A 26190-nucleotide genomic window follows, 5' to 3' on the forward strand; every position below is an offset into this window, starting at 1 on the left:
CTGCTCCGCCTGCCCCAACAGCCTCAGAATGGCGAGGGCAACCTGGTTTGTGGGTGGTCAGGCCTAGGGTTGCTGTTCCTTTCAAAGTCAGTGCTGTTTGTGTGATTCATGAATCGAGGGTCTGTTCCTGGTCTCTCGGATCTGTTGACCAATGGGAGCCGGTGGCCCGAGGCTCAGCCCCGTCCGTGAGCTCTTGTTTACCAGAACAGAAAGGCCTTTAGGAAAATCTGAGGACTGCAGGCTCCTGCTTCTCATTCTGGGCTCGTGAGGATTAAGCTTAATTCTCAGAAGCCCGGAACTGGGTGTGTGTTCAGTCTAGATGGAGAGGATTAGTGCGTCCAGACCCCTGCGGTGGTAAAATGAAATACTTGCTGGCTGAAACAATCCTGCAGGCAGATCTGAAAACCTTCTAGTCTTAAAAACAGCCCAGTAACGAACGAGCTGATGTACCCCCCCCCCCAGTAGGCCCCGGGTTTCCGTTCTCCAAGCAAGCTTGCCATCGCTTCAGAGACAGATGCAATGCCAGGGGGCCACAGTCAGCAAGCTGCTGGGTGCGGGGCTCTGGAGGAAGACGGCTCTCAGGGAAGCGGCGGTCCGGAGAGGCTAGATCTGTGCTCCCGGGGGCTTTGTTCTTCCAGCAGCCACGCGCCTGCCTGCTGGGTGCTCTGAGCCGGTCCAGGGCGCTGCCTGTCCGTCCCGCTATTCTCTCCCTGGGTGTGCCCTGCCTCTGCAGCGTGGCACCAGGCTCACCTTAGCGAGAGCACCAGGCAGGCTTCCCTGCAGCCTTCAGCAGGACGAGCGCCACGGTGCCGGACGTGGAGGGCCAGCAGCCGCCGCGCACCAGCTGGCCGCCTCTGGCCGGCTCTTCCCTGGGCTCCGTGGGCTGTGGGCTCCAGGCCGCACACCCCGCAGGCACAGCGTGTGTGGGTGCGGCAAGAGGCGGTCGGCGGAGCCAGAAGTCATTCATGGTCCTCTCTCAAGCCTGTCTGAACACCGGGCCTGGCCTGGTGTGTCCGCAAGGGCCAGCCAGGGCGGGCTCATGTGCCGTGGATCCCAGGCCTAGCTCGGTGTCTGGGGGCTGGGGCAGGTGCCAGTGCAAACTCGGGACCCCGAGCAGGGCAGGCGAGCGGGCGCAGCTGGCGCTCTTGCCTGGGTCTCCTGGGCCACCGAGACGGCTGCAAGTGAGAATTTTATTTTGGTGGTGTTGGAGATTGATTCCAGGGGTGTTCTGCCTCCAAGCTACACACCCTGCCCTGTTTATTTTATTTTTTTATTTTTGCGGTACTGGGGGTGGAACCCAGGGGCATTCTACCTCCGAGTGACACCCCCAGCCCTGCTTTTTATTCTTTATTTTGAGACAGGGTCTCACTGAGTTGCAGAGGGCCTCACTAAGTAGCTGGGGCTGGCTGCGAACCGCGATCCTCCTGTCTCAGCCTCCCGGATGCTGGGATGACAGGAGTGTGCCACTATGCCAGGCTTCCCTGTTTATTTTTCAAATAGGGTCTAAGTTACTCTGTGCTGGCCTCTAACCTGCGATCTTCTTATCTCAGCCTCCCAAGTACCGGGATGACAGGCGTGTGCCTTGGTGTAGACGAGAAACTTTCCCTCTGGCTCTGGAAGCTGGATGTCTGTGGCCAAGTCCTCCTGTCCTGTCCTCCTAGTGCCTGGGGGTTGCCAGCGCCCCCACTGGTGCTTCTGCTGTTCTTTTTCTCTCCTCAGGACGTGGCTACTGGGTCAGGGGTCCTCATCTTGATTATATCTGCAAAGACCTGATCTCCAAGTAAGGCCCCATTTGTAGGTTCTGGGTGGATGCAAATTTGGGCCCCCCCTTGAGCCCCGTACAGACGTCAAGGCCAGGTTCCTCTCTCATTCCACGCAACCTTTGCAGCGTGATGCGCTGCGTGCCGGTGAGGCTGGGCCTCCCACAGAGGCTGAGGCAGCAGAGGCGGTTGGAGCCTTGGGCACAGGGCCCGTGTGCAGATGGCAGCCCCAGGGTGCTCAGCGGCGGTGGCAGCAAGGGTGGTCCTCAGTCCCTCCAGCCCTTCTCCCCTGCAGAAGTCCTTCCTGGCTCCCAGGAGCCCATGGTGGGGTGCCTTCTTCAGGAAGGAGAGAGTTAGGGTTGGCCTTGGGCTGTGAGAGTCATGTTAGAACTGTCATCCAGGCCAGAAAGAAGGTGTTCTGTGTCTGGGCCTCCGCCATGCCCTCAACACAGCGTGGTCCTGACTGCCAGGTGCAGCCGGCTTTGTGCGGGTGGGGGGGGGCGTACGCCTCCCTCTGGCTCCGGGTGCCCTCCGGTGGTCTTGCTGGGGGCCACCGCCTGGCCCCACCTAGCCAAGGAAGACAGGGTCCTCCCAGCCTGGGGAGAGCAGTTTGAGATTGAGTCCTGCCTTTAATTGCTGCGACCGGGGCCCATTTGGCTTCCTGTTGGGGGGCGTTTTAGCTTCTTCGATAGTCAGGAAAGAAACGTCCGCAGTGTGGGCGCACGTGGGCCTGGTCACGGCCGCTCAGCCATGCAGCTGCCCGTCCTCCCATCTCATGCCAGTCTCAGGGTGGAGGAGACCTTCTGAGTTCTCAGTGTCGTGAAGGGGACCACAGGTCAAGCCCGGCCGTAACCACCCAGAGGCCCCTTGGCTTCACGGTCACGGTGATGTGGGAATGGCTCAGGGAGGAACCGCTAAGCATGTCGGGGCAGGGGGTGTCACGGACACAAGCCAAGCAGACAGGACACAGAGACAGGGTGAGTCCAGGCCCCAGCCCGAAACAGGAGGACACAGGCTCACAGCACACTCCAGACTGCACGGACGGTCACAGAGGGGCAGGACCGGAGACGACACGCACGCACCCTTACCCTTCTTCTTCCGGACTGAGGCTTGCAAACAGAAAGGGAAGCGCCGTGAGCCGCGGGGGCAGCGCCGGCACACAGCCCGCACCCGGGGCCTCGCTCAGCTTGGGGGACTGTGGGAAGTGGGCTGGGCCATGTGCTGGGCGCCAGCTCAGTGCTCCCGGAACCCACGTCTGGCTTTGAACCCTCTTCCCGCAGGTGGAAAAGGCACTTTCCTTCTTAATCCTCTCCCCACTCCCTCTAGGCATCCTGCAGCAGCCCCCCGGAGGCTCCGTCCTTGGGGGAGCCCTGTGCGAGCAGGCCCGGCCTCGTGGAGCAGAGTACACGTCATTTCACTTTGATCCCCGAGGCATGGCACACAGGAGGAGGCTGGGGTGCCCAGCGCTGTGTCTGTGGGGCCAGAGGGAGACGTGGGGGCACTGCTGGTCCTGGGCAGGTTGGGCAATGCTGTGCCCTTTCCAGAAGCCCCAGAAGGCGTTGAGAAGTGGCTTGGCCCATCTCTGCACCCTGGACCCCGTTAGGATGTCGGCCTAACCTGTGCACGGTATTGGCCAGGCCCTCTCGGGAGAATCTAGGGCCTCGGGGAAGCCTGGCATGGCCCAGAAGCAGTGTCTAGGTAAGACCCTGGGAGGTGCTCAGCTGTCAACCTGCCGGGCCAGTGGGCCGGGAGCTGGGGCTCACCCACACGAGTGGCCTCACCAGCCCTGCTTCTGCTCCCAGCGCAGAACCAGAGTTCCCATCCCTCTCCCGTCTCTGGCTCAGAGCCACCCTGCTCCCAGGGTGTCCCTGGGTTCCCTGAAGGCTTCCTGTGTGGTATTTTGCGGATCTGGGAAGCCGGTGTGGCCAGCTCCGAAGTCACACCTCTGCGTGGTCACCCTGGCCCCGTGGCTAGTGGTCACCCTCCCCAGTCCACAGCTAGGGACAGATGGCCAGAGACTGCTTCTTGAAGACCGCACGAGGGCTTTTGTGCCCACTAACCCTGATGTGCCGAGTCCCCAGGGCTGGAGCTGTGCTCTCGGGCTCGGGGTGCCCTAGACAGCAGGGGAGCCCCTGTGGGGACCCTGTGGGGCTGCTTACCTTTGTCCACTAGTGAGAGGCCCAAAAATTCAAGACAAAACAATGTTAGATAAACAGAAGAGTAAGGCTGCCCCACAAAGGCTCCCGAGGCCGAGGCCAGGCCGGCGCGTGCCCGGGCGGGAAGGGGGCCGGCCATCGCAGGGACAAGCAAGCAGCGGAGGCCATGCGCGGGCTGGGGCCTGCAGAGGGCAGCGGGCACCGGGCGGGCGGGCGGGCGGGCCGGGGCGGCTCTTACCGAGCTCCTCCAGCTCCGCGGTCATGGACTTGGAGCGCAGGGTGAGGGCCGTGGTGGGGGCTCGCTTCGGAGGCGGGGGAGCTTGAAGGCAGAAGGAGACAGGTGTGAGGAGCACTGGGAGGCCCTGCCCTGACCCCCGTCTGTCTGTCCCCTACTCCTGGACATGGAGTCAGCGCCAACAGGCAGGCCAGGCAGACGTCGCTGCAGCCAGGGAAGCCAGGAGGCGTTGGCAGGAGGGGCCCGGGGAGAGGGGGGACGGCCACAGAGCCTGCAGAGGGAGGCCTGCCCACGCCATCTGCATGGTGGCTACTGGAGGCCGCCAGAGCTCGGCTCCAGTGGCCTGGGAGTCCAGCCTCTGCCACCTGCCAACCCGCCCCGTCTCAGCAGGGACCTGGGCCTCTTGTTCGAGAGGAAGGCGGGAACTAGCCTCCTGTTGTAGGAGCTAGAGAAACTCAGGGTCTGGGAAGAGACACCCTCCTCCTGCTCCAGCCCCCGTCTTGGCCCCCCGGCTCCGGTCCCCGTGGGCCCTCTGCAGGCTCCCCGCGCCCACAGGACTTCTCGTCCCTGGTGCCTCCCCTCAGTGGCTCTAGGATAGCCGGCCGGAGGATCGCTGTGCCCCTCCACTCCCTTCTGCCCGCGGGGCTTGGTGTGCCATCTGCCTGCATGCAGCCCCGCTCCACTCTGGTCCACTCCGGTGTCCCCAGCTGTGGCCTCTTTTGGGTACAAGGGTGGCTTTGGGCTGTCTGGCCCCAGTGGCAAATCCCAGCCTGACCCCAGGTCTGGAGGGTGCAGAGCTGAGGAGAGCCCCACCCCATCCCAGAGCGCCCGCCCTGGCAGGGGCTTCGGGCCCACGCACCTTTCTTCCTGGCCGTGTCGTCTGGGTCCAGGTTCCTGGTCACCGTGACGACCTTCAGCACAAGGTGGTTTCCTCCCTGGCGGATCATGTTCACCACCTGCCGGTGGCCGACCTTGACCACATTCTCATTGTTGACCTGTGGGAGACAGGCATGGTGAGTGCCGGGTGTGGGGCGGCAGGGCTGAGGACAGCTGGCCGCCTGGTCCTTTCAGAAGCACAGGGGCCTTGCCAGGAACCAGAATGGACGCTGCTGTGGCCGCGGCGGCCGCTGTACCATGGGGGAAGTCACCTGTGCCTCCACCTGCCCGTGGCACCTCTCAGCAGCTGCTGGGCAGGCCGGGCCGGTTCTTACTTAGCCAGGCGTCCCCAGGTGCTGGCTCACGCGGCTCAGAGCCGTTCTCATGGCCAGCAGCCCGCAAACCCCAGTAAGAGGGAACTTGGGCGCTACCCTGGCTTCTCGTGCGTCATGCGGACACTGCCCGTTTCCTCTGGGCACTCTCTCTTCTCCCCAGACCCGAGGCCCAAGATGGCATAAAAGCCTGGCTCAGCTAGGTGCCTGGAGGGACACCTGCCCCGTCCCCTCCTGGGATGGCAGGTCCCTGCATGGGCCCTGTCCTGTCGCCCAGGAGCTCTGAGTTCCCGTCTCCTCCCCTCTGGTGGGTGGATTTGGCACTGATGTAGAAATGGACTCTCAGGGATGCCCACTGTGGAGGCAGGGTGGGCCTCAAACCTCCAGGCCTCGGGCCTCTGGCCCAGGGATCTTTGACCGTATCACGCAAAGCCCAGCAAGCAGCAGCCGTAAGTTCTCTCCCCAAAGGAAGACCAGAGCAGCGGGCAGGATGCCTTAGCCCTGCCCACCAAGTACGTGACCCAGCAGCAGTGTCAGATGCCACGGTGAGAGTGCCCGGCAACCCCTGCCCACCAAGCTGCAGAAGGCCGGCGGGCTCCACACCTCCCATCCCTGCGGCCGTGCCCCGTAAGCAGCACACGCCTCTCCAGCTAGAGGCAGGGAGGGCGCGCCGTGGGGTGGGGAAGCTGGAGACCGCTGCATGTGCTGACAGCGGCTGGCCAAAGCCGGACTTGCTCCGTGTAACTGCAAACCAGGTGAACGGTCCCTTTTTAAGGACACTGAGTCACCCTCTTGGCCTTGTCACTCACAGAGCAGCTTCTAACACTCACCGTGGGCCAAGGATACAATCACAGATACATCCGCCTGCCGCTGGACCCACCATGCTCTTGCCGTGGAAGGGCTGCTGGGGACCAGGCTGCAGGGGGCCTTGCTGGGCCAGCTCCAGGGGCCTGCTGCTCAGGAGGGACGGGGCGCCCACTGGCTGCTCTGCCAGTCTCTCTCCCCTCTTTTTTTTTTTTTTTTTTTGCGGTACTGGGGATGGAACCCAGTACCTCTGAGCTACACTCCCAGCCCTACTTTTTATTCTTTATTTTGAAACAGGGTCTCACTGAGTTGCCAAGGGCCCCACTCTCAGTAGCTGAGGCTGTCCGGGAACTGCGATCTTCCTGTCTCAGCCTCCCAAATGCTGGGGCTACAAGCGTGCGCCGCCGCGCCCGGCTATTCTCTCTCCCTTCTTATCAGCACACAACAGCGAGGGTTGCTTGGGAATGCATTTGCTCATTCACCCAGTACTTTGGTTCTGAGAGCCCAAAAGAGTTGGGAGGTACTGGGTGTTCAGACCAACCCCCTCCCTGTCCCCCAGAGCTGTGCCCGGGGGTCCACAGCAGAAAGGGTAGGGCGTCAGGTGCCTGAGCGCCTCCGGCCGGCGGGCAGCAGATGGAGTCAAGTTTGGGCCAGGAAGTGACAGGCACCAGAGGAGGTGTGTGGGTCTAGAGAGGGGGGTGGGGGTGGGGCCAGAGTCCCTGCGGGGAGACAAGGCGAGGAATGGGAGTTCCTGTCCCAGTGCCCCGGCACAGCCCCCGGCCCAGCCTGCCCGTGTGGGGCCTGGCTGGCTCCTCAGAGGGGCGCCCCCATCCGAGGCCCTGAGTGGCTGTGTGACTCCAGCGGCCCCATGGACCGGATCCGCCCCAGTCAAGAGCCTCTCTGGTGGCTGCCTCAGGGACCTGGGGCGGTGACCGCTTGGCATTTCCCAAAACTAGGTGCCAAAGAGGCTTAAGTGTCCTGGTGGGCCCTAGAGCTGGGCTCGGATCAGAAGTTTCTGGCTCTTTGACCCCCTGAGGTCTGCCTACCCTGGCTCTTCCCGGCGCAGGAGCGTCCCGCCACGTCTGCAGCCCAGATACTTCCCACACCACTCTTCCCGCACACAGTAGCCTGCGGTGCGCCCTGCTGTGCGCCCGGCCTGTCTGAAGCCTCGTCCTGTCCTCCCACTGCCGGGGTGGTATCTGGAGCCCCCTGCAGCCTGGTCCCCGGCAGCCCTTCTGTGCAAGAGCATGGTGGGTCCAGCGTCAGGCGGATGTGTCTGTGTTTGAATCCTTGGCCCACGGTGAGTGGTAGGGGCTCAGTCTCTGTGATGATAAGGCCAAGAGGGTGACTTATGAATGGGGCCAGTGCCCTTAAAAAGGGACCAGAGTGTTGGGCGTGGTGGCACACGCTTGTAATCCCCGCGCTTGGGAGGCAGAGACGGGAGGATCGCTCGGGTTCGAAGCCAGCCGCACGCGCTGGCTTAGGAGACCCTGTTTCCAAATAAAAATGTAAAAATAGGTCTGGGAGTGTAGCCCGGAGGTAGAAGGGCTTTCAGGAACCCCAGTACCACCACCCCCCAAAAAAGGGACCAGAGCCAGGCGTGGTGACGCACACTCGTAATCCCGGTACATAGGAAGCTTAGACAGGAGGTCGCGGGTTTGAAGCCAGCCTCAGCAACTTAGTGTTTGGCAGTTTAGTGAGACCTTGTTTCAAACTAAAAGGTAAAACTGGGCTGGTGTTGCAGGTTGGAGGTGGAATGTCCACGAGCCCGACACCCAGAACCAAAGGGGGAAAATAAATAAATAAATGAGACCCAGAGAGTTCTCTGCTCTGCCCCCTGTGGGAGAACACAGCCATTTGCAAACCAGGAAGCGGGCAGGAGGGTCCTCGTGGTCCCCAGCCTCCAGAAAGGGGAGAGAAGATCTCCTAGGATCCTGGTTGGAGGCATTCCATCACGGCAGTCCAAGAGGACTGAGACGGAATCAAGCCGCAGCCATGGCCACCTGTCCTGAGACTGGCCACTGCCCCTCCTTCGGGGCCCTTGGGAACCTGCCCCCCCAAACTCGCCTCCTCGGCTACATACGCCAGAGGCAGGGAGGGAGAAGTGTCTTGGTCAGCCGGTGGCCCAGGGCAACTGGTGCCGCTTGGAGGGCAGCTAGGGGCCGGGCAGGGCAGCAGACCTTGGGCCACAGTCGCCCCTGCCTGCAGAGAGGCAGAGGCCGCGGCCGCAGGGCCACGGCTGGCGTTAGGCCTCCGAGGGGCGGGCTGGTGCTGGTGGGGCTCAGAGGGCTCCCAGGCCTCGGGAGGAGCCCGCGGCTGTCCCCGTTTTCTGCACCAGGTGAAGCAGAACAGTAGGGTCCAGCTGCAGCCTCCCTCCCGCCACAGGAAGGACAGAGGAGCGAGACGCCAGGAGGCATGGCTTTCCCAGTCCGTCAACAAACTCAGTTCAACCTGCACTGGGGGCTCGGAAGCAGCCACAGTCCTTAGAACAGATTCCACAGACTGCTCATGACAGGAGCTTCAGAGTAGGCGGCAGGCTTGCTGCGTCCTCGTCTGCGCACCTTGGCATCTGGAACTTTCGTGGGGTTTAAACGCCCCTCAAACACCTGGGCCTGCAATTCTGGACCACCGCCAGCAGGGGGAGGTATACGCATCCTGACCACTTGCCACGGCCGCAGCGGGCTCAGTGCGCCGGGTGGGGGGGCACCTTGGGGAGAAGACGTCACAGAGCACAGAGCCAGCTGACTGCCAGAGCAACATGCTTCACACACACGGTCCTCGCATACGCACGCAGGACTCCGTGGAGGGGGTGAATCACACGGCCCCGTCCAGGCAGATGGTAAGAGGCCAAGCCACGTGGCACGGGGCCACGCTCCGGGCACTTGTGTGGAGCCCGGGGATGCGTGGCTTCCACTTCAACTGTTATGGAGGCTTGTTCCGCTAAGGCCCACCTCGCCCCCAAGCCTCCAGCTTCCTGTGCAGCCAACACCCCTTCTCTGGACACCCGGCCCTTGCTGTGTGACGTTTACATTTTGATGGTCTTTGCTGAGGGAGGCGGCACTGTGGAAAACGATGACTTTGCTAAGGGCCACACGGCGTGCCAGAGAGCGGCATTATTGTGATTGCTGCACCTTCGCGGTGGCCGTGCATTCTAGGGGGCTCCTCAGTGCCCCCAACTCTGTCCACGAGAGGCCGGCTGCTGCCCCGTCCTCTCAGCTGAGACTTCAGATTCTGCTGCCCGGGCACAGAATAGAGCAAGCGTGGACATGTCCATTGCGTGGACCCCGCGACAGGGACCCCGATGGAGGGGAGGTGCCCCCAGCCCATGGCCGGCCTCAGCGTGGCCGAGGTGCTCCAGACGCGGCCAAAGGCCCCGAGGACGGCCGCAGACACCCACGGTCGACGGCCCCCGATTTCCCCCTCGCCTCCGCCCCGCCCTCTCCTTTTCCTGTTCTGCCATCCTCCAAATATATTTATACCAAAATCCTAGCTAGATCCAGTCAGGATTTAGATCATGACGATGTAACGTCTATTCATAGTCAAACCATATCGTTTGCTGTGATTACTTTGTCTTTTCCTGTACATTTTTTCCCCCCAGAGCGAAATAATTTTGTTTTTTTTTTATTGGTTTAATTTTCTATGTACTTAACAGTAATTCAATCCAAACACTTCCTTAATTATGGAGCTCTTTTATCAACATTTTCAAATCCATTAGGTATTTTGTCTTCTTGAGGAAGTCTCTCCCGAGGACTTCCGACGGGCCGCGCAGGGCCGCGCCTCGGTGCTTCCTAGGCCTCTCGGTGCCGCTGCTGTCCTCGCAGACGCCGTTCACGCTTTCTCGTACTGGGGTCTTGAATCCCAAACTCCGTGTGTGTGTGTGTGTGTGTGTGTGTGTGTGTGTGTGTGTGAGTGTGTGTGAGTGTGTATTTTTTGCGGTACTGGGGATGGAACCCAGGGGGATTCTACCTCCAAGCTACACCCCCAGCCCTTTTATTAGTCTTTATTTTGAAGCAGGGTCTCATTGAGTTGCAAAGGGCCCTACTAAGTAGCTGAGGCTGTCTGCGAACTGCGATCCTCCAGTCTCAGCCTCCCAAATGCTGGGATGACAAGCGTCTGCTACCACACCAGGCTGTATATATATATTTAATTTTGGCTTACAATGTTCCTTCTAGTAGAGGACATTCCTTAGTGGTTTCCTAATACAAGGAATTAAAATTTTTTTCACATTGCCTATTTGAAAGTGGCTTTATCTTCATACTTATTTGGTGTTGTGGGGTATAAAATGTGAGGCTGGACTAATTTTTCTGTAGGTGACAGCTATAAAATCTGGAAAAATAGACTCCCCAACCCCAAACCTTGAAAGCAGTTCTCTAAAGGCGTTGGGAACCGAACAAGGGCAGGTGTAGGTGGGAGCTGAGCGTGTGCGCGGCCAGGCAAGCCGGTGGGCATCACGCAGGGTTGGGGAGCCCAGGGTGGCCACAGCCACTGGAGCAGACAGAGGTAGAGGGGCCCGTGTCCTGCGGGTGAACTCCTCTGCGCACGTGCAGAGCAGACTCCAAGCCCCTCGCAGGTAGTGCTAAAGCACCCGGATGGAAGTCTGAGCCATTGCCACTGAGGCCGGACGGAGCCGGCAACTTGAGTCCAATCAGGCTAATTATCAGCTAAGGCAAAAATATGAGCAATCATGGAAGGAAGGTAGGAGTCCAGAGCTGCTCTGGCAGGACACCTGAGACATGCCGCGTCCATCCCAGTTACTTAGCAAATCAGCAGTAGATGCTAGAATTATCAGAAGAGGATTTTAGAAGCAGCTATTATAACAATACTTAATTAGGTAAAGGAGAACATGCCCATAATGAATAAAGATAGGAAAACTCAGCAAAGAAAGAAATAAGGGGCGTGGGGGCGCATGCTTGTCATCCCAGCATTGGGGAGGCTGAAACAGGAGGATCGCGGTTCGCGGCCAGCCTCAGCTACTTAGTGAGGCCCTCTGCAACTCAGTGAGACCCGGTTTCAAAATAAGGAATAAAAAATACAGCTGGGGTGTAGCTTGGAGGTAGAATGCCCTTGGGTTCCATCCCCAGTACCGCAAACCAAACCAAACCAAACCAAACCAAGGAGGGAATTAGATGAAAATATTAGAACTAAGCAATGCAATATTTGAAAGATCTTAAATACCTGGTTTTCGTCAGCATTCTCAGCGCGTGGCCCAAATACCCGATGATCGCACTTAGAGGAAGGAGAGCTCGTTTGCCCACAGTGCTAGACACTTCAGTCCATGTTAGACAGGGTCGTGTCTGCGGAGTTCAGGAGTCGGTGGCAGGGAGCAGACGGGGGCTTGTGGACACAGCCCCCAAGTCCACCCCCCGCGACCGCCTCCCCCAGTGGCAACCCAGCCGCTGCGTCGCCACCTAAGAAACCCGAGGATTCAGTTGATCTAACCACCGATGAGCTGGGAACCCTCAAGAGAATGGCTTCGCTGCTGAACGCCCATGCGCGCGCTCTCGAGGGGCCCTGCAGAGCGGAGCCATGACACCCGGGGGAGCTCGAGAGCAGAACAGGTGCCGCAGAGCTGCGGGCCAGTGATACCCCAGCCGAGCGCCGCGGCGTAGCCAATCAGAAGAAGAGAGGAGCTGGGCGTGGTGGGCACGCTTGTGATCCCCGCGCTTGGGAGGCGGAGGCAGGAGGATCACGCAGGCTCGAAGCCAGCCGCGCTGGCGTAAGAGACCCTGTTTCCAAATAAAAATATAAAATAGGTCTGGGAGTGTAGCCTGGAGGGGTAGAAGGGCTTCCAGGAACCTCAGTACCACACACACACACACACACACACACACACACACACACACTCTCTCTCTCTCTCTCTCTCTCTCTATATATATATATATATATATAGATATATATATCTATATATATATAGATATCTCTCTCTCTCTATATATATATATAGTCTCTCTCTATATATATTGAGAGAGTCTATATGTCTATATATATATATATATATATATATATATATAGAGAGAGAGAGAGAGAGAGAGAGAGAGGGAGAGGGATCTTTGTTTTCTTTTTGGTGATGGTGGTACTGGGCGTTGAACCCAGGAGCATTCTCCCTCCAAGCCACACCCCCAGCCCTATTTTATTTTTAGTTTGAAGCAGTCTTGCTAGGTGGCGGAGAGTCTCCCTGCACTGTCGAGGCCGTCTTCAAACCTGCGGTCCTCCTGCTTCAGCCTCTCCAACACTGGGATTACAAGCGTGTACCACCACTCCTGGCTGACAAAAGATTTTTACAGTCAATAAACCCTTAAATACCTATGGGAAAATGTCAGAAGTTTTAACAAAATGGCATCTAGGGTCTCTAGGCGAGGGAAACTAGGTTTATGGAATTAAGAAACCAAGTAGAAAAAAATATTTGAGAAAAAGGATGGCCCCAAACTTCCCCAATCAGGTGAAGGACATAAAATTTTTGATTCAGGAAACTCGGTCCCAAACAAGACAAATCTGAGAACCACAGGCGGGTCCATTAGTGTCCTGTGATTGTCTGTCTGTTCAAAGCCAAGGTGGAAATCTCAAAGGAGCCAGGCAGGAACGAGGCATGACAGGAGGAGGCTTGAAGGGCTGCAGGCTTCACCTCAGCATCCGTGTGGACCAGGAGACGGCGGGAACCTCTTTACCACACGACAGACAGAGGGAGAACTTTGCCTGGGCGCAGTGGCGCGCTCTGGCAGTCCCCGTGCTGGTGAGGCGGAGAGGATCGCGGGTTTGAGGCCGGTCTTGGCAACTTTGTGAGATCCTGCTTCAAAATACAAAGCGAGCCGGGCGTGGTGGCGCACGCTCGTCATCCCCGTGCCTGGGAGGCGGAGACAGGAACAGGAGGATCGCGCAGGTTCGAAGCCAGCCGCGCTGGCGTAAGAGACCCTGTTTCAAAAATATAAAATAGGTCTGGGAGTGTAGCCCGGAGGTAGAAGGGCTTCCAGGAACCCCAGTACCACAAAAAAAAAAAAAAAAAAAAAAAAATTGGGCTGCGGGTAGAGCTCAGAGGCAGAACCCTCCTGGGCTCGACCCCTAGTACTACAAAACGAAGAGAAGTAGAAGGTTCTATATGTGGTGAATATATCTTACAAGGACAAGGCAGACAAATAAAAACCCAGACACTGGTTGCCAACAGTTCTAACAGTACAGACAGTACGGGAATACTAACAGAAGGCCTTTAAACGGAAGGCGTGAAGGGCATCAGAGACGACAAGTGTCTGAGCAAAATGTAAACGACTGCTTTCTCTCTTTATTAAAAGTTAGGTACGAGTGTTTGAGGCCACAATGAGAGCGTTCGGGAGGGCAGGTATACGCGTGTATGTACAATCTGCGTGCCACCTCTACTGTAAAGTGGGCAGGGTGCACCAGGGTTTTATATTTTATGTGGAGCGTGCCGTATGAACTCTGTTTAGACTGAACAGCTAAAGATGTGATCCCGTGTCCGTCTACATCTATATCCTACACTGTGGTCCTAGAGTCTCCACTGACAGAGGATGGAACGTGCCTAAAAGCTAACAGAGAAACCAAACTCGTTACCAGAACAGTCAACTCGAAATCAGGCGGGAAAAGGGTTAGAGGAGAAAATCAGAAGATTACACACGACTTGTAGATCTAGACTGGACCACATCAGTGATTAGATTAAAAGAAGAATAGAACTTCAGTTAAAATCAGATAAAATGAAGCCGGGTGTGGGGGCGCACGCTTGTCATCCCAGCGTCCGGAGGCTGAGACAGGAGGACCACGGTTGGATGACAGCCTCAGCTACTTAGTGAGGTCCTTTTGCAGCTCAGTGAGACCCTGTTTCAAAAATAAAGAATAAAATATAGGGCTGGGTAGGTGTAGCTCAGAGGTAGAATGCCCCGGGTTCCATCCTCAGTACCACAGGGAAAAAAAAAATCAGATAAAATGGATTGAGAAGGAAGACCTAAGCATGCTGTCTATAAACTTCCAGTGCAAAGACACTGAGAAGTCAAAAATAAATAAATGAAAACTACAGCAAACACAGCCTGTGGGTGTGTTAATTAATATTAATGTTGATAGAATAGTCTTCAGTCACAAGGAAAACAATTGGGCCGTTCCTCAGACATTTTTTTTTTTTGTGGTACTGGGGGTGGAAACCAGGGGCTTTCTGCCCCCGGGCTATACTCCCAGACCTATTTTATGTTTTATTTGAAAACAGGGTCTCACTAGGTTGCCGAGAGCCTCACTAAGTAGCTGAGGCTGGCTTCGAACCTGTGCGGTCCTCCTGTCTCAGCCTCCCAAGCACGGGGATTACAAGCGTGCGCCGCCATGCCTGGCTCTCAGAATGTTAATATAGGCCAGACACACATCTGTAATTCCAGCACCTGGGTGGCTGAAGCAGGAAGATTACAAGTTAGAGGCCAGCCTCAGCAATTTAGCGAGACCTTGTTTCAAAATAAAATAATCAGAAGCCCGGGGGTCTCTTTCAAGGGTAGAATGCTCCTGGGTTCATTCCCAGTACCAAAAATAAAAAGAGAGGTAAAAGGCCAAATATAGAGTTATCACTTGACTCAGAAATTCCACTCCTTTGTATATCCCCAAGAATATCGAAGGCAAATGTCCGCACAAAATTCTGTTCCCCGAAGTTCAAGCAGCACCACTTATGATGGCCACAGAGAGAGCGGGATGGTTGGGAGTGGCGGCTAAGGGCACAGGCTTTCTTTTTGGGCTGACAAGGGTGGTCCTTAACTGTGCTAATGGCCACACAGCTGAAAATTAACTAAAACCCACCGATTGGCTGAGTGTTGTAAAAGATTGAAGTTTGTGGTATGTGAACTCTACCTCAATAAAGTTGGTATTTAAAAAGCAGACTTCACAGCCGGGCGTGGGGCGCACGCTCGTCATCCCAGCACTCGGGAGGCTGAGACCGGAGGATCGCGGTTCGCGGACGGCCTCAGCTACTTAGCGAGGCCCTCCGCAGCTCAGTGAGGCCCTGTTTCAGAATAAAGAATACAAAATAGGGCTGGGGGTGTAGCTCGGAGATAGAATGGCCCTGGGTTCCATCCCCGGTACCGCACACACATGCACACAGAACCCCCCAAAACAAAACAAAAAACCCAGACTTCGAGAAGAAGTGTTAACAGAAACGCAGTGCAAGCGGCGGGCAGGTGCACATTCATGCAGCAGAAACCCGGCCTGACCACGTCACGCGGCGTGGGCTGACAGAGCAGAGAGAGCCGCAGGGACTCCAGACGGAAGGTTTCGGTCCTCCCCTCCCAGCCGCGGACACTAGGCACATCAGTGGAGACAGAAGTGCTCTTTGGAACTGGAGGGCCTGGTTCAGCTCCGGACTCCGGCTCCCACGCGTGGGGGCTCGCGCCCCAGCCCGCTGCCCTCTGCTGGGGGGGTCTCACTGAGTTGCAGAGGGCCTCGCTAAGTAGCTGAGGCTGTCCTCTAACTGCCATCCTCCTGTTTCGGCCTCCCGAGTGCTGGGATTCCAAGCGCGCCCCACGCCCGGCCCTCCAGTTGTTTCTTGAATACTCCCCCCCCCTTCTTTCCTTTCTCCGAGGTGCCCTCCTTTTAAGCGCATGGGCCTTCTGGACTAACTCTTCACTTTGTTACCCTTTTTCTTCCATTTTACATATTTTCTCTTCTTCTGGGAGACTTTTCAACTTATCTTTTGGTCTATCTATCAGAAATTTCACATCTGCTCTAGTATTTTTAATATCCAGAACTCTTGTTCTCTGAATGTTCCTTTAGAACAGAGCACGTTGTCCTCACTTCAAGGATGCAGCGCTTCCTCTGATCTCACCGAGCGTCTTAGTAATATATGTTCCCAATCTCGCGCCCTGCGCAGTGCTCCTGACCATGTTCTCCCGGGCACGTTTGCTCTGGGCTCTTTCAAGTCGGTTCTTCCATCAAGTCTGTAATACTCTGTACATGCTCCTCACAGGGGCGGTCCCCAAAAGCTGACTTTGGGCCCAGAAGCTTATTTCATGAATATTTGAGAAACGGATCCCCAAATTCAGGTGGAAGGTTTTTTTTTGAGGTACTGGGGATGAAACCCAGGGGCATTCTACCTCTGAGTGACACCCCCAACCCTAATTATTTATTCTTTATTTTTGAAACAGGGCCTCACTGAGTCGCAAAAGGCCTCACTAAGTAGCTGAGGCCGACCGTGAACCGCGATCCTCCGGTCTCAGCCCCCAGAATGCTGGGATGACAAGCGCACGCCCCCCCTCCCCGCCAAGGTAGAAGTTTATTTTGAGAAAGAGATCCCCGAATCCAGGTAGGAAGGTAAAGACCCGAAATAGCAAACATTATTGAAGAAAGACAAAGTCAGCGGAGACTACGCGATTTCAAAACTTACTACAAATCAACAGTAATGGGGATGTCGGGGGCCGGACACAAAGACCAACACGACAGCCAGAAATAGACCCACACGGAACGGCCGCCTGATGCTCAACAAAGGGGCAGGCGCGATGTGCTGAAGAAAGCGGAACTCTTTGAACACACCGCGGGGAACAGTCGGACCCCTGGGTGCAGAGATGAATCCTGGGCGCAGACCTACACCCTCCACGAAAATTAACCCCAAATGGATTGTGGTCCTAAATTTAAAACACAGAACGACGAAACTTCTAAAAAAAGATAATGTACGGGAAAATCTAGGTGACCCCGAGTGTCTAAATATAACACCCAAAGCACAATCTATAAAAAGAAACATTGACAGGTTGGACTAAACTACATTATGTTTTGTTCTGCAAAATGCACACTATTAGGAGAATAAACAGCCAGGCCGCTCACAGGGAAAGCGTCTCTGCAAAACACAGCCCATGGAGGAATGGCCTGCGGACCACCGAAGGGCCCTGCCATGCAGGGACGCTGAGCACGTGCCGTGCGCGTGTGTGGCCCTATCACTCTGAACTCCGTCATGATGTGAGACTGCAGCCATCAATGAAAGTATTTTTAAAAAAAAGAAGGCAAAAGTCAGGCGTGGTGGCGCACGCTTGTCATCCCAGCACTCGGGAGGCTGAGACCGGAGGATCGTGGTTTGCGGCCAGCCTCAGCTACTTAGCGAGGCCCTCTGCAACTCAGTGAGACCCTGTTTCAAAATAAAGAATAAAAAATAGGGCTGGGGGTGTAGCTCAGAGGTAGAATGCCCCTGGGTTCCATCCCCAGTACCGCAAAAAACAAAACAAAACAAAACAAAAACCCAACCAGCAATAATAAAGCCCACTGCGTACCTACTGGATGCCCCGAATCCAGACACCAAGCGTGTGGCGGACGAGGGGCAAGAGGAGATGTCCACTGCTATGGGGGTGCAGACTGCCTCGCCCCTGAGGAAGACAGGCAGCTTCTTACGAAACCCAACACGGTCTTGCACGCGAGCCCGCAGCCGCCCTCCTTGGTATCTGCCCGGATGAGTCAAAGCTTATGTCCACGCAAAACCCTGTATGTGGATATTTACAGAAACTTTATCCACCATTGCCAGGACGCCGAAGCGACCACGATGTCCTCCAGCGGGAGGTGGACGGACGGTGAATCCGGTGATAAGAAGGAGCCGTGGATGGTGTGACAGTTGTCATGATACGCTCCCCAGGCCTACAGAACGTTCAACACAGGGAGCACCAAAGAGACGAGGTGTGTGTGTGTGTGTGTGTGTGTGTGTGTTTGCGTGTGCGCCGAACCCAGGGGCATTCTACTTCTGAGCTACACCCCCACCCCTGTTTTTTATTCTTTAGTTTGAAACAGGGTCTTGCTAGGTTGCTGGGAGTCTTTACCACATTTCGGAGGCTGTCCTCGAACCTGCGATCGCCCTGCTCAGCCTCCCAGTACTGGGATTACGGGCGTGCGCCACCACAGCCAGCTAAGCTGTGCCTGCGGTTAACGGCAACGTATCAGTATCGGCTTGTTGATGTAACAGTGGTACCGCGCCAGCGCTGGGTCTTACGGAGAGGTGAGGTGACCTCAGGCCAGGGAACCGGTCTGTACTTTTTACTCTTTTTTTCAGTATGCTAAAAATAAAGTCTATTAATTAAAAATAAGTTTATTTCTATAATGTCCTATTGTAGAAAGATGTCCAGGTAGACATGTGTGCTGAGCTTCCTTGGTGAGCTGTCTATCCAGCTCAGTTCCGCATCTTTAAATTCAGTTGCGTATCTTCTTATTGTTGAATTTAAGAGTTTTTAATACCTTTTTTTTTTTTTTTTTGCAGTACTGGAGATTGAACCTCTGAGCTACACCCAGCTCAATTTTTTGTTCTTTATTTTTATTTTTTGTGGTACTGGGGATGGAACCCAAGGGCATTTTGCCTCCGAGCTACACCCCCAGCCCTATTTTTTATTTTTTGGTGGTACTGGGGTTCCTGGAAGCCCTTCTACCTCCGGGCTATGCTCCCAGACCTATTATATATATATATATATATATTTTTTTTTTTTTTTTTTTGAAATAGGGTCTCCTAAGCCAGCAAGGCTGGCTCTGAACCAGCGCGATCCTCCTGTCTCCGCCTCCCAAGCGCGGGATTACAAGCGTGCCCACCACGCCCGGCTATTCTTTCTTTCCTTCTTTTTGTTTTGGTGGTACTGGGAGTGGAACCCAGAGGCTTTCTACCTCGGGGCTATACACCCAGACCTTTTTTTTTAATATATTTTTTTGGAAACAGGGTCTCACTAAGTTGCTGAGAGCCTCACTAAGTAGCTGAGGCTGGCTTCGAACCTGTGCGATCCTCCTGTCTCAGCCTCCCAAATGCTGGGATTACAGGCGTGCGCCACCACGCCCGGCTTATTCTTTATTTTGAAACAGGGTCTCACTAAGTTGCAAAGCCTCACTAAGTAGCTGAGGCTGGCCACAAACTGCGATCCTCCTGGATTACAGGTGTGTGCCACCATGCCTGGCCTCCAGGTGTTTTTATACAGCATTCTTATGAGGTATGCTGGTTGGGCCTTCCTCCTGGTGACAGGCTGGCACTCAGACGTGCGCAGACCTTGGGCTGGACGGGAGTGTAGCCTTCTGGGCGCGGCTCCTCCTGAGCCCCCTTTCCTGACTCAGCCCCCGGGCTCCTCCGTGGGCGGCCCTCCTCCTCGGTTCTGGGGCCCATTTCACGTGACTGCGTCTTCACCGTCTTCCTGTCTTGGGGCTGTGACAGAATGTTCCAGGCTTTTCATGAGTCTGATGCTGATATGATGCTAGGTTTTTACTTCTTTATTTTTACATTTATGTCTCTTTGCTCACAGCAAAAACTCTAGGTTCCTTGTGATTGATGTGAAGCGTGTGACTAATTGAGACTGTCGCCTCTTAATCAATCACCTACCGGCCTGTCTGATGTTCCAGGTTCACAATGCCGGTGTCACCACTCGTAAGATAATTATTCTGAAGGAGCTCAGACTTCTTTGAAATTCGCAATGATACACGAATTGTCACTGGGAATGACTCCTGTTTGTGAATGCTCTTAATTTAATTTGCAGTTATGTTTATATGATTTTGTTTTAGGTTTCTAGGAATTAAATATATTATTTAATTGTATGATATTATTATAATTTCATATTACTCAATTCTAAAATCGAGTTTAAAAAACAGTTTGTGTTCGGAAAAGTTATTTTTCTTGTTATACCCCACTCCCACTCAGGCAACACGATTTTTAAAAAATTGCGCTGGGCGTGGTGGCGCACGCTTGTAACCCCAGCACTCGGGAGGCTGAGACCGGAGGATCCGGGTTCACGGCCAGCCTCGGCTACTTAGTGAGGCCCTCTGCAACTCAATGAGACCCTGTTTCAAAATAAAGAATAAAAAATCGGGCTGGGGGTGTAGCTCAGAGGTAGAATGCCCCTAGGTTCCATCCCCAGTACTGCAAAAAAAAAAAAAAAAAAAAGGATTATCTTTATATAATAAAGAACAAAGGTAGCCGGGTGTGGCGGTGCACACCTGTAATCCTGGTACTTGTGAGGCTGACACAGGATGATCTTAGGTTCGAGGCCAGCCTCAGCCACTTTGTGAGATCCTATTTCCAAACAGAAAATAAAACTGGGCTTGGGGGTGTGTGTGTGGTTCAGAGGTAAAATGCCCCTGGGTTCAATCTCCAGTACCAAAAAAGAACAACCGAGCCGCTGTCTTGTGAGTGTGATGTGCGTGCGCACGGACATGCGTTCGCGGTGCGCGTGTACACGTGCCTGTGCACGCCTGTGGGTGTGGGTGTGAGCCTGTGTGCACGTCCCCTCCCGCCTCCCTGGGATCGAGGCGGCGTACTGGTCACACCTCCCTCTGCCTGCCTTTCCCACGTAACAACAGATCCTGGAGACGGCGCGCAGAGCGGTTCTCTCGCCTGACTGCAGCCACGTGTCCTCCCGGGGGTGTCGGGGGGGGGGGCAGCCGGGCTCCCACGGGTGGGCCCGGTGGCCATTTTAGTCTTCTGTGGGAGCAGGAGTGAGCAGCCAGGTGCACACGTGTCTTCCCGATCTCCCTGGCTCCGGGCTCTGGGGCTTCTTGGTCCGGGCCCTGGCTGCCCCCACCCCGGGTTCCTGCCACCGGGAGGCCGCAGCCCCCAGCCCCAGCTGCACCTGCTCCCGCGGACCAGGGCCCTCCTGCCAGGAAGTTTCTAGAACTGAGCCGCGGCCCCTCTGCTGCTTCCACTGTCTCTGCGGCCGCCCCCCAGGGTGGCTCCCCACAGCTCGAACAGCTCCAGGACAGGGCTGGGGTCAACCGCAGCCGACTGCTGTCTTTTTCCTTCCTGTAGCACACGGTGGGGTGGGAAAGCCCGGCCCCAGCCTTTTGACTTTTTGTTTTGAGAGGGGGCTGGCGAAGCCGCCCAGGTTGGCCTCGAACTTGTGATCCTCCTGCCTCAGCCTCCTGAGTATTGGGGTTACAGGAGTGCACCACCATGCCCGGTGCTCTGATTATGATTTATTTGAGCCCAAATCTTAATTTCCTGATTAGAAAACCCCGAGATCTGGGTCTGGCGGTGCATGCCTGCACTCCCAGCGACAGGGGAAGGTGAGGCAGGAGGACTGCCAATTTGAGTAACTTGGTGAGACTCTTCCTCAAAATAAGTAAACAGCCGGGCGCGGTGGGCACGCTTGTCATCCCCGCGCTCGGGAGGCGGAGACAGGAGGATCGCGCAGGTTCGAAGCCAGCTTCCCTTGCTTAAGAGACCCTGTTTCCAAATAAAAATATATAAAATAGGTCTCCAGGAGGTAGAAGGGTTTCCAGGAACCCCAGTACCACCAATGAATGAATGAATAAATAAATAAATAAATAAATAAATAAATGAAAGGGCTAGGAAGAAGGGGAGGCTGAGACAGGAGGACTGCAGGTTTGAGGCCAACTTCAGCAACTTAGTGACGCCCTCAACAACTTAGTAGGTCTCTTTCAAAACAAAAATTTAAATCCCTGGTACCAAAAAACAGAACAAAAAAAAAAAAAAAAGGAAGAGGAGAAAAGAAAAAGAAAGGAAGGACTGGGTATATAACCCAGCGTGGGCCTGGGTGCACGCCCCAGCACCCGCACCCCCACGTGTGCACATCCTAGGGATGCCGAGGCCCTCTGCGCTGGGTCTCCGCGGCCCACCTCGGGCCAGCTCCAGGGCCTCGGCCAGACCTGGACGCGGCTGCCCGCCCTCCCTCTGCTCCCAAGGCCGTGCGGGGCAATGGAGAGCGCGGCGCAGGAGAAGGGAGAGCCGCGCCCCAGCCCCGGCTCTGGACTGAAGCTCGCCGGCGGGTGCAGCCTGGGCGCCATAGCCTCACCCCGCAGCCGCCGCTGCCCGCTGCCCGCTGCCCGCAACGTGCCGCCGTGGGCGGGCCGCCCCCGTGGACACCTCCCCGCACCCCCGCTGCCATCGAGGCTTCAAGCCAAGGGCGCCCCATGCCAGCGCGTCCACAGCTGCACCTGCCGCCTGGCACGGGCCCGGCAGCCGCCCTCTTCCTGCTCCTGGGCGGCGAGGCCCGCGAGCGGGAGCCGGCCGGGCGTCTCCGCGTTCGCTCCGACAAAGGGGGCCTCTCCCGCCCCGCGCCCCTCGGGGTGCGCCACAGTCCCGGCCATCTTGTGGGCGCCTGCGCCGCGGCTGGCGGTCCCCCGGCTCGGCAGCCCCGGGAGAGTGAGCCCGGCTCCCTTCTCCACGAGGACGCGGGGCCAGGCGTGGGAAGGACACAGACCCAGGGGCCAAGGACGCGGGGCCAGGTGTGGGAAGGACACAGACCCAGGGCCCCGTGGGCCGGGGAGGAGCCCCAGGCCGGCTCAGGCCGCCCTTTCCGCCTGGAGCAGGCCTCGCCCTGGTCCCCCGGTTCAGGCTGGTAGCAGGAAGGCTTTGCGGAGGGCGCACGGCTCGGGGGTGCTCTAGGGGCTCCTGGCTGTTTTCTTGTCACCCTTTGGGGGAAGAGCTGCCATGGCTGACTCTAGAGCGTCCCTTGTCCCCTGGGGTTCACCCTGAGCCTCCGAGATGGCCCCAGGGCCTGTGTTGAAGGCCTGGTGGTGCTGATGGGACATATTTTTTTCTCTCTTTTTCTTTCTCTTTCTCCTTCCTGTCTTTCTTTTGTGGTACTGGGATGGAAGTCAGGGCATTCTGCCTCAGAACTACACCCCTGGCTCTATTTTATTTCCCATTTGGAAACAGGGTCTCATGAAGGCACTGAAGGCTTTGCTCAGTTGTTGAGGCCGGCCTCGAACCTGCGATCTTCCTGTCTCAGCCTCCCAAGTACTGGGATTACAGGCATGCGCCACGGCGCCCGGCTTGTAGCCACTTCACAATGAGGCTGGGGCGGAAGCCTTGGAACGCCGCTCTGCGCAGAGCTCACAGCAGAGGGGACCTTGCACCCTGGGCAGGTGCAGAGCCGAGCGCCATCATTGTAAGCCATGAAGGAGCGGGCAGGGGGCTACATCGCCCCCTCTCTAACCACCGCGGAGCCACGTGGGCCTCAGGCGGCGAGGGATGGCCCTAAACCTGGTTCGGTGTTGACACCAGCTGCAGCTCCTCTGTCTGGCCAGCTGACTGCTGGAGCCGGCCAGCACAGCCCCTACGCCCGCGCAGTGTGCCGCCGGCCCGGGGGCGCGCTCTCCCCCCTGGGTTTGCAGGGAGCGCCGCGGCAGTGCGCGTTCACCTGGCTGGGCCACGGCTCGCCTCCACGGCCGCCTCAGGGGACACCCGGGCCCGCGGCCGCCCTCACGGGCCTGGGTGCTCAGCCGACCCCGTGAGACGCCACGCCGGCCCGCTGCCCAGCGATGCCCGGCAGTGACGGCATCACCCGGCGAGCAGCTGTACCAACGTTTACCGCCTCACTGCCCACTCTAGCGCGAGAGGAGCCCGCGGGGCGCAGGGCCGCCTCCTCCCCCAGAGGACTTGGCTAGCACCCACGCGGCCCCGGGTTCGAGTCCCAGTGTGGAGAAAAACACGGAAAAAACACAGGGGCTGCTGGTTCAGCGATGCTGTGTGCGGCCTCAGGGTTCTGGGGTGATTGGGCGCCCCCAAAGGTGAATAAGAAGTCACTGCCTCTCCCGTGAGAACATACATGTGTATGTACACACACATGCACACACACACGCACACACACATGCACACACATGCATGTATACACACGCGCAACATGCAACGCACGTACACGCACACGCACTGCTCGGAGGCTTTCCTGAGATGTAAAAACACCGCAGTCACAGTGAGCATGTCTTCTCAATCCAGCTGCGAAGCCCCCAGGACGCCCCCCACTTGGGCAGGACCAGCTCCGAACCCTCTGCCTCTACTGTCCGGCAGACCCCGCAATGCCTACGGTCCTGGTGAGCACTGGCATGTGAGCCCAGCACGGGCCTACGGGGCGTGGGTCATGCCCCGGCCCGCTCTGTCTCTAACTCTCCACCTGGAGCCGCTGCCCGCCCACGGCACACGCGTCACACCGCGCTGTACCCGGCCCCAAACTCAGCCGTAGAAGTCCTGGCGATTCTGCCGACGGGCCAGCTCAGAGCCAGACGCGGGCTCCGGTTTCTGCTGGAGCCGAGATGCTGTCGGCCACGCGTCGCACGGGACCTGAGCCTGGTTCAGCCTGCAGGTGAGAGGTCAGTGCCTCTGGCGGGCAGTTAGCGGCGGTGGGCGGGCAAGGAGCCCCAGCCCTCGCTGGAGCGGTCCCCTGGAGCCAGCACGACCTGCAGGCGCCGGTGCTGCCCCAGGACGGACTTCCAGAGCGCACCTCAGCACCCCCTGGTGTCCCGGCCCGATGCAGCCCTGGGACTCTGCACGGGGTGAGGCCCAGAGACCTGGCCCTTCACTACCAAAGGCTCCAGAAAGTTCTGCCTGGGCTCTTCTGGAACAGCCCCTGGGATCCTGCAGCCATGGCGGGGACTCAGACAGACAAGCCACATCGCGCTGGCCCTCAGCAAGAGGCCGGGGCTGCCTGGGGACGTGGCCCTCCGGCGTGGGCGCGGGGCTGTTTCAGGGCAAAAAGGGAGCAGAACCACAGGGCCAGGCCAGGCCTGGGGTCGGGGCCCATGAAGGCCGAGAGTTTGGGCCACGGCTGTGCTCCAGCCCTGAGCAGCCCGGACCCGGCCAGAGGCCTCTGGGCCTCTCCTGGGTAGTGTCATTGTGGCAGACAGCACCGTGCCTGGCTCGGTTTTGCCAATCCACTAGCCCTGTACATGGAGGACTTATCCTGGGGGCGCAGAATGCCCAGCCTGGTCCACATGCTCAGGAGATGTTTTGTGGGGTAGGCTACCGCCCGGGAGCCTCCACGCTCAGCACAGGCTCTGAAAGGGGATGGCCGACCCTTGGACAGTGTGGTCCATGGTGGTCCATGCGACACGCATGTTCCCTGCTGCCCCTGCAGAGAGCACCCATGTGTCAGCTGCCCTGCCGGGGTCCTCATGCCCGCCCTCAGGGGCCCATCGGTTTGCGGAAAGTCCTGTGATGTGCAGGGCTGCAGCCGGCCCCACTCTGGTGGGCTTGCACAGTGGCCCCTGCACAGGACACAGGTCCCTGGCATTGGGGCGTCCTGGAAGCTTGGACAGGGAGCTGAGTTCTGGGATGGGGGCAGACGCCCCGGTCACTTCCTTCCCACCTGGGCCAGCGTAAGAAACACGCCTTGAAAGCCCAAGGCTGGGCCGGACGCCGCCAGATGTACGTCTGTCACAGAGCCCGCAGGGCCCGCCAGGCACTGACAGCCCCCTGGGAGGGAAGCTGCCGCCCGGGAGCCTCCGCGCTCAGCGCAGGCTCTGAAAGGGGATGGCTGACCTTTGGACAGTGTGGTCCATGGTGGTCCTTGCGACACGCATGCTCCCCGCAGCTCCTGCAGAGAGGCTCCTGGTCCATCGCTCCAAGGCCCTCCAGGCAGGGCCTCTGCACACGCGGTGCCCAGCAGGTGGGGCTCGGGGCTGAAAGGCCGCCCTCGTGTACTGACCCTCCCACAGGAGGCGCTGCCTAGGTCTGGGGGCCTCCCAGTCGTCCCGCGCCACAGTCTACCTGTGACCGCGCCCGGCACCCAGGCAGATGTCCCCAGACCTTGTCTCCCACAGGTGGGCACGGAGGCCGGTGTGTGCCTGGGGACAGGTGTGTCTGCGGCTGCTCCAGATGTGTGGGAGAGAATGGCGGTGTCCCCCTGCCCCCCGAGGCGGCCGAGCACATTCTGAGCAGGGCGGGCTGGCCCTCAGGATCTTGGTGTCTTCCTGGGCAGGCATGCAACACGGGCACTGCCTGCCTGCCCGGGGCCACACGCCCGGGGGCAGCTGCTCACGGCAGCTCCGGGACCCAGACCCGCCACCCCAGAGTCAAGACATCAAGCGGGACGGAGGGAACGTCCCACCCAGAGGCTTGTTTATCCACATTGAAGCCAGAACCCCCTCCGTCCCCGGCTGAACAGCACTTCACGGTGCAGACAGGCCGCACTGTGTATCCAGCCCCAACGACAGGCGTTGGGCATGTTTTGTTTTTTTTTTTGGTGGTACTGGGGTTCCTGGAAACCCTTCTACCTCTGGGCGACACTCCCAGACCTATTTTATTTGGAAACAGGGTCTCCTAAGCCAGCGCGAGCCTCCTGTCTCCGCCTCCCAAGCGCGGGGATTACCAGCGTGCGCCACCC

The 26190-nt window shown here is 57.6% G+C and overlaps 1 protein-coding gene across 2 annotated transcripts in view; it reads right to left on the reverse strand.

Annotated features, from left to right (window-relative positions):
• The window catches only part of SHANK2 (SH3 and multiple ankyrin repeat domains 2), a gene marked incomplete at both ends in the record, with an annotated part of 444067 nt that overhangs the window by 20344 nt on the left and 397533 nt on the right, over nucleotides 1–26190 (reverse strand). For both annotated transcript variants that reach the window (XM_080711505.1, XM_080711506.1), the window contains 2 exons: nucleotides 4155–4235; nucleotides 5011–5146. In XM_080711505.1, the coding sequence (XP_080567631.1) occupies nucleotides 4155–4235; nucleotides 5011–5146 (217 nt within the window). The remainder of the gene's footprint in view (nucleotides 1–4154; nucleotides 4236–5010; nucleotides 5147–26190) is intronic.

This window comes from Muscardinus avellanarius (genome assembly GCF_963383645.1).
Source record: "Muscardinus avellanarius genome assembly, chromosome: 1".
Lineage (NCBI taxonomy): Eukaryota > Metazoa > Chordata > Mammalia > Rodentia > Gliridae > Muscardinus > Muscardinus avellanarius.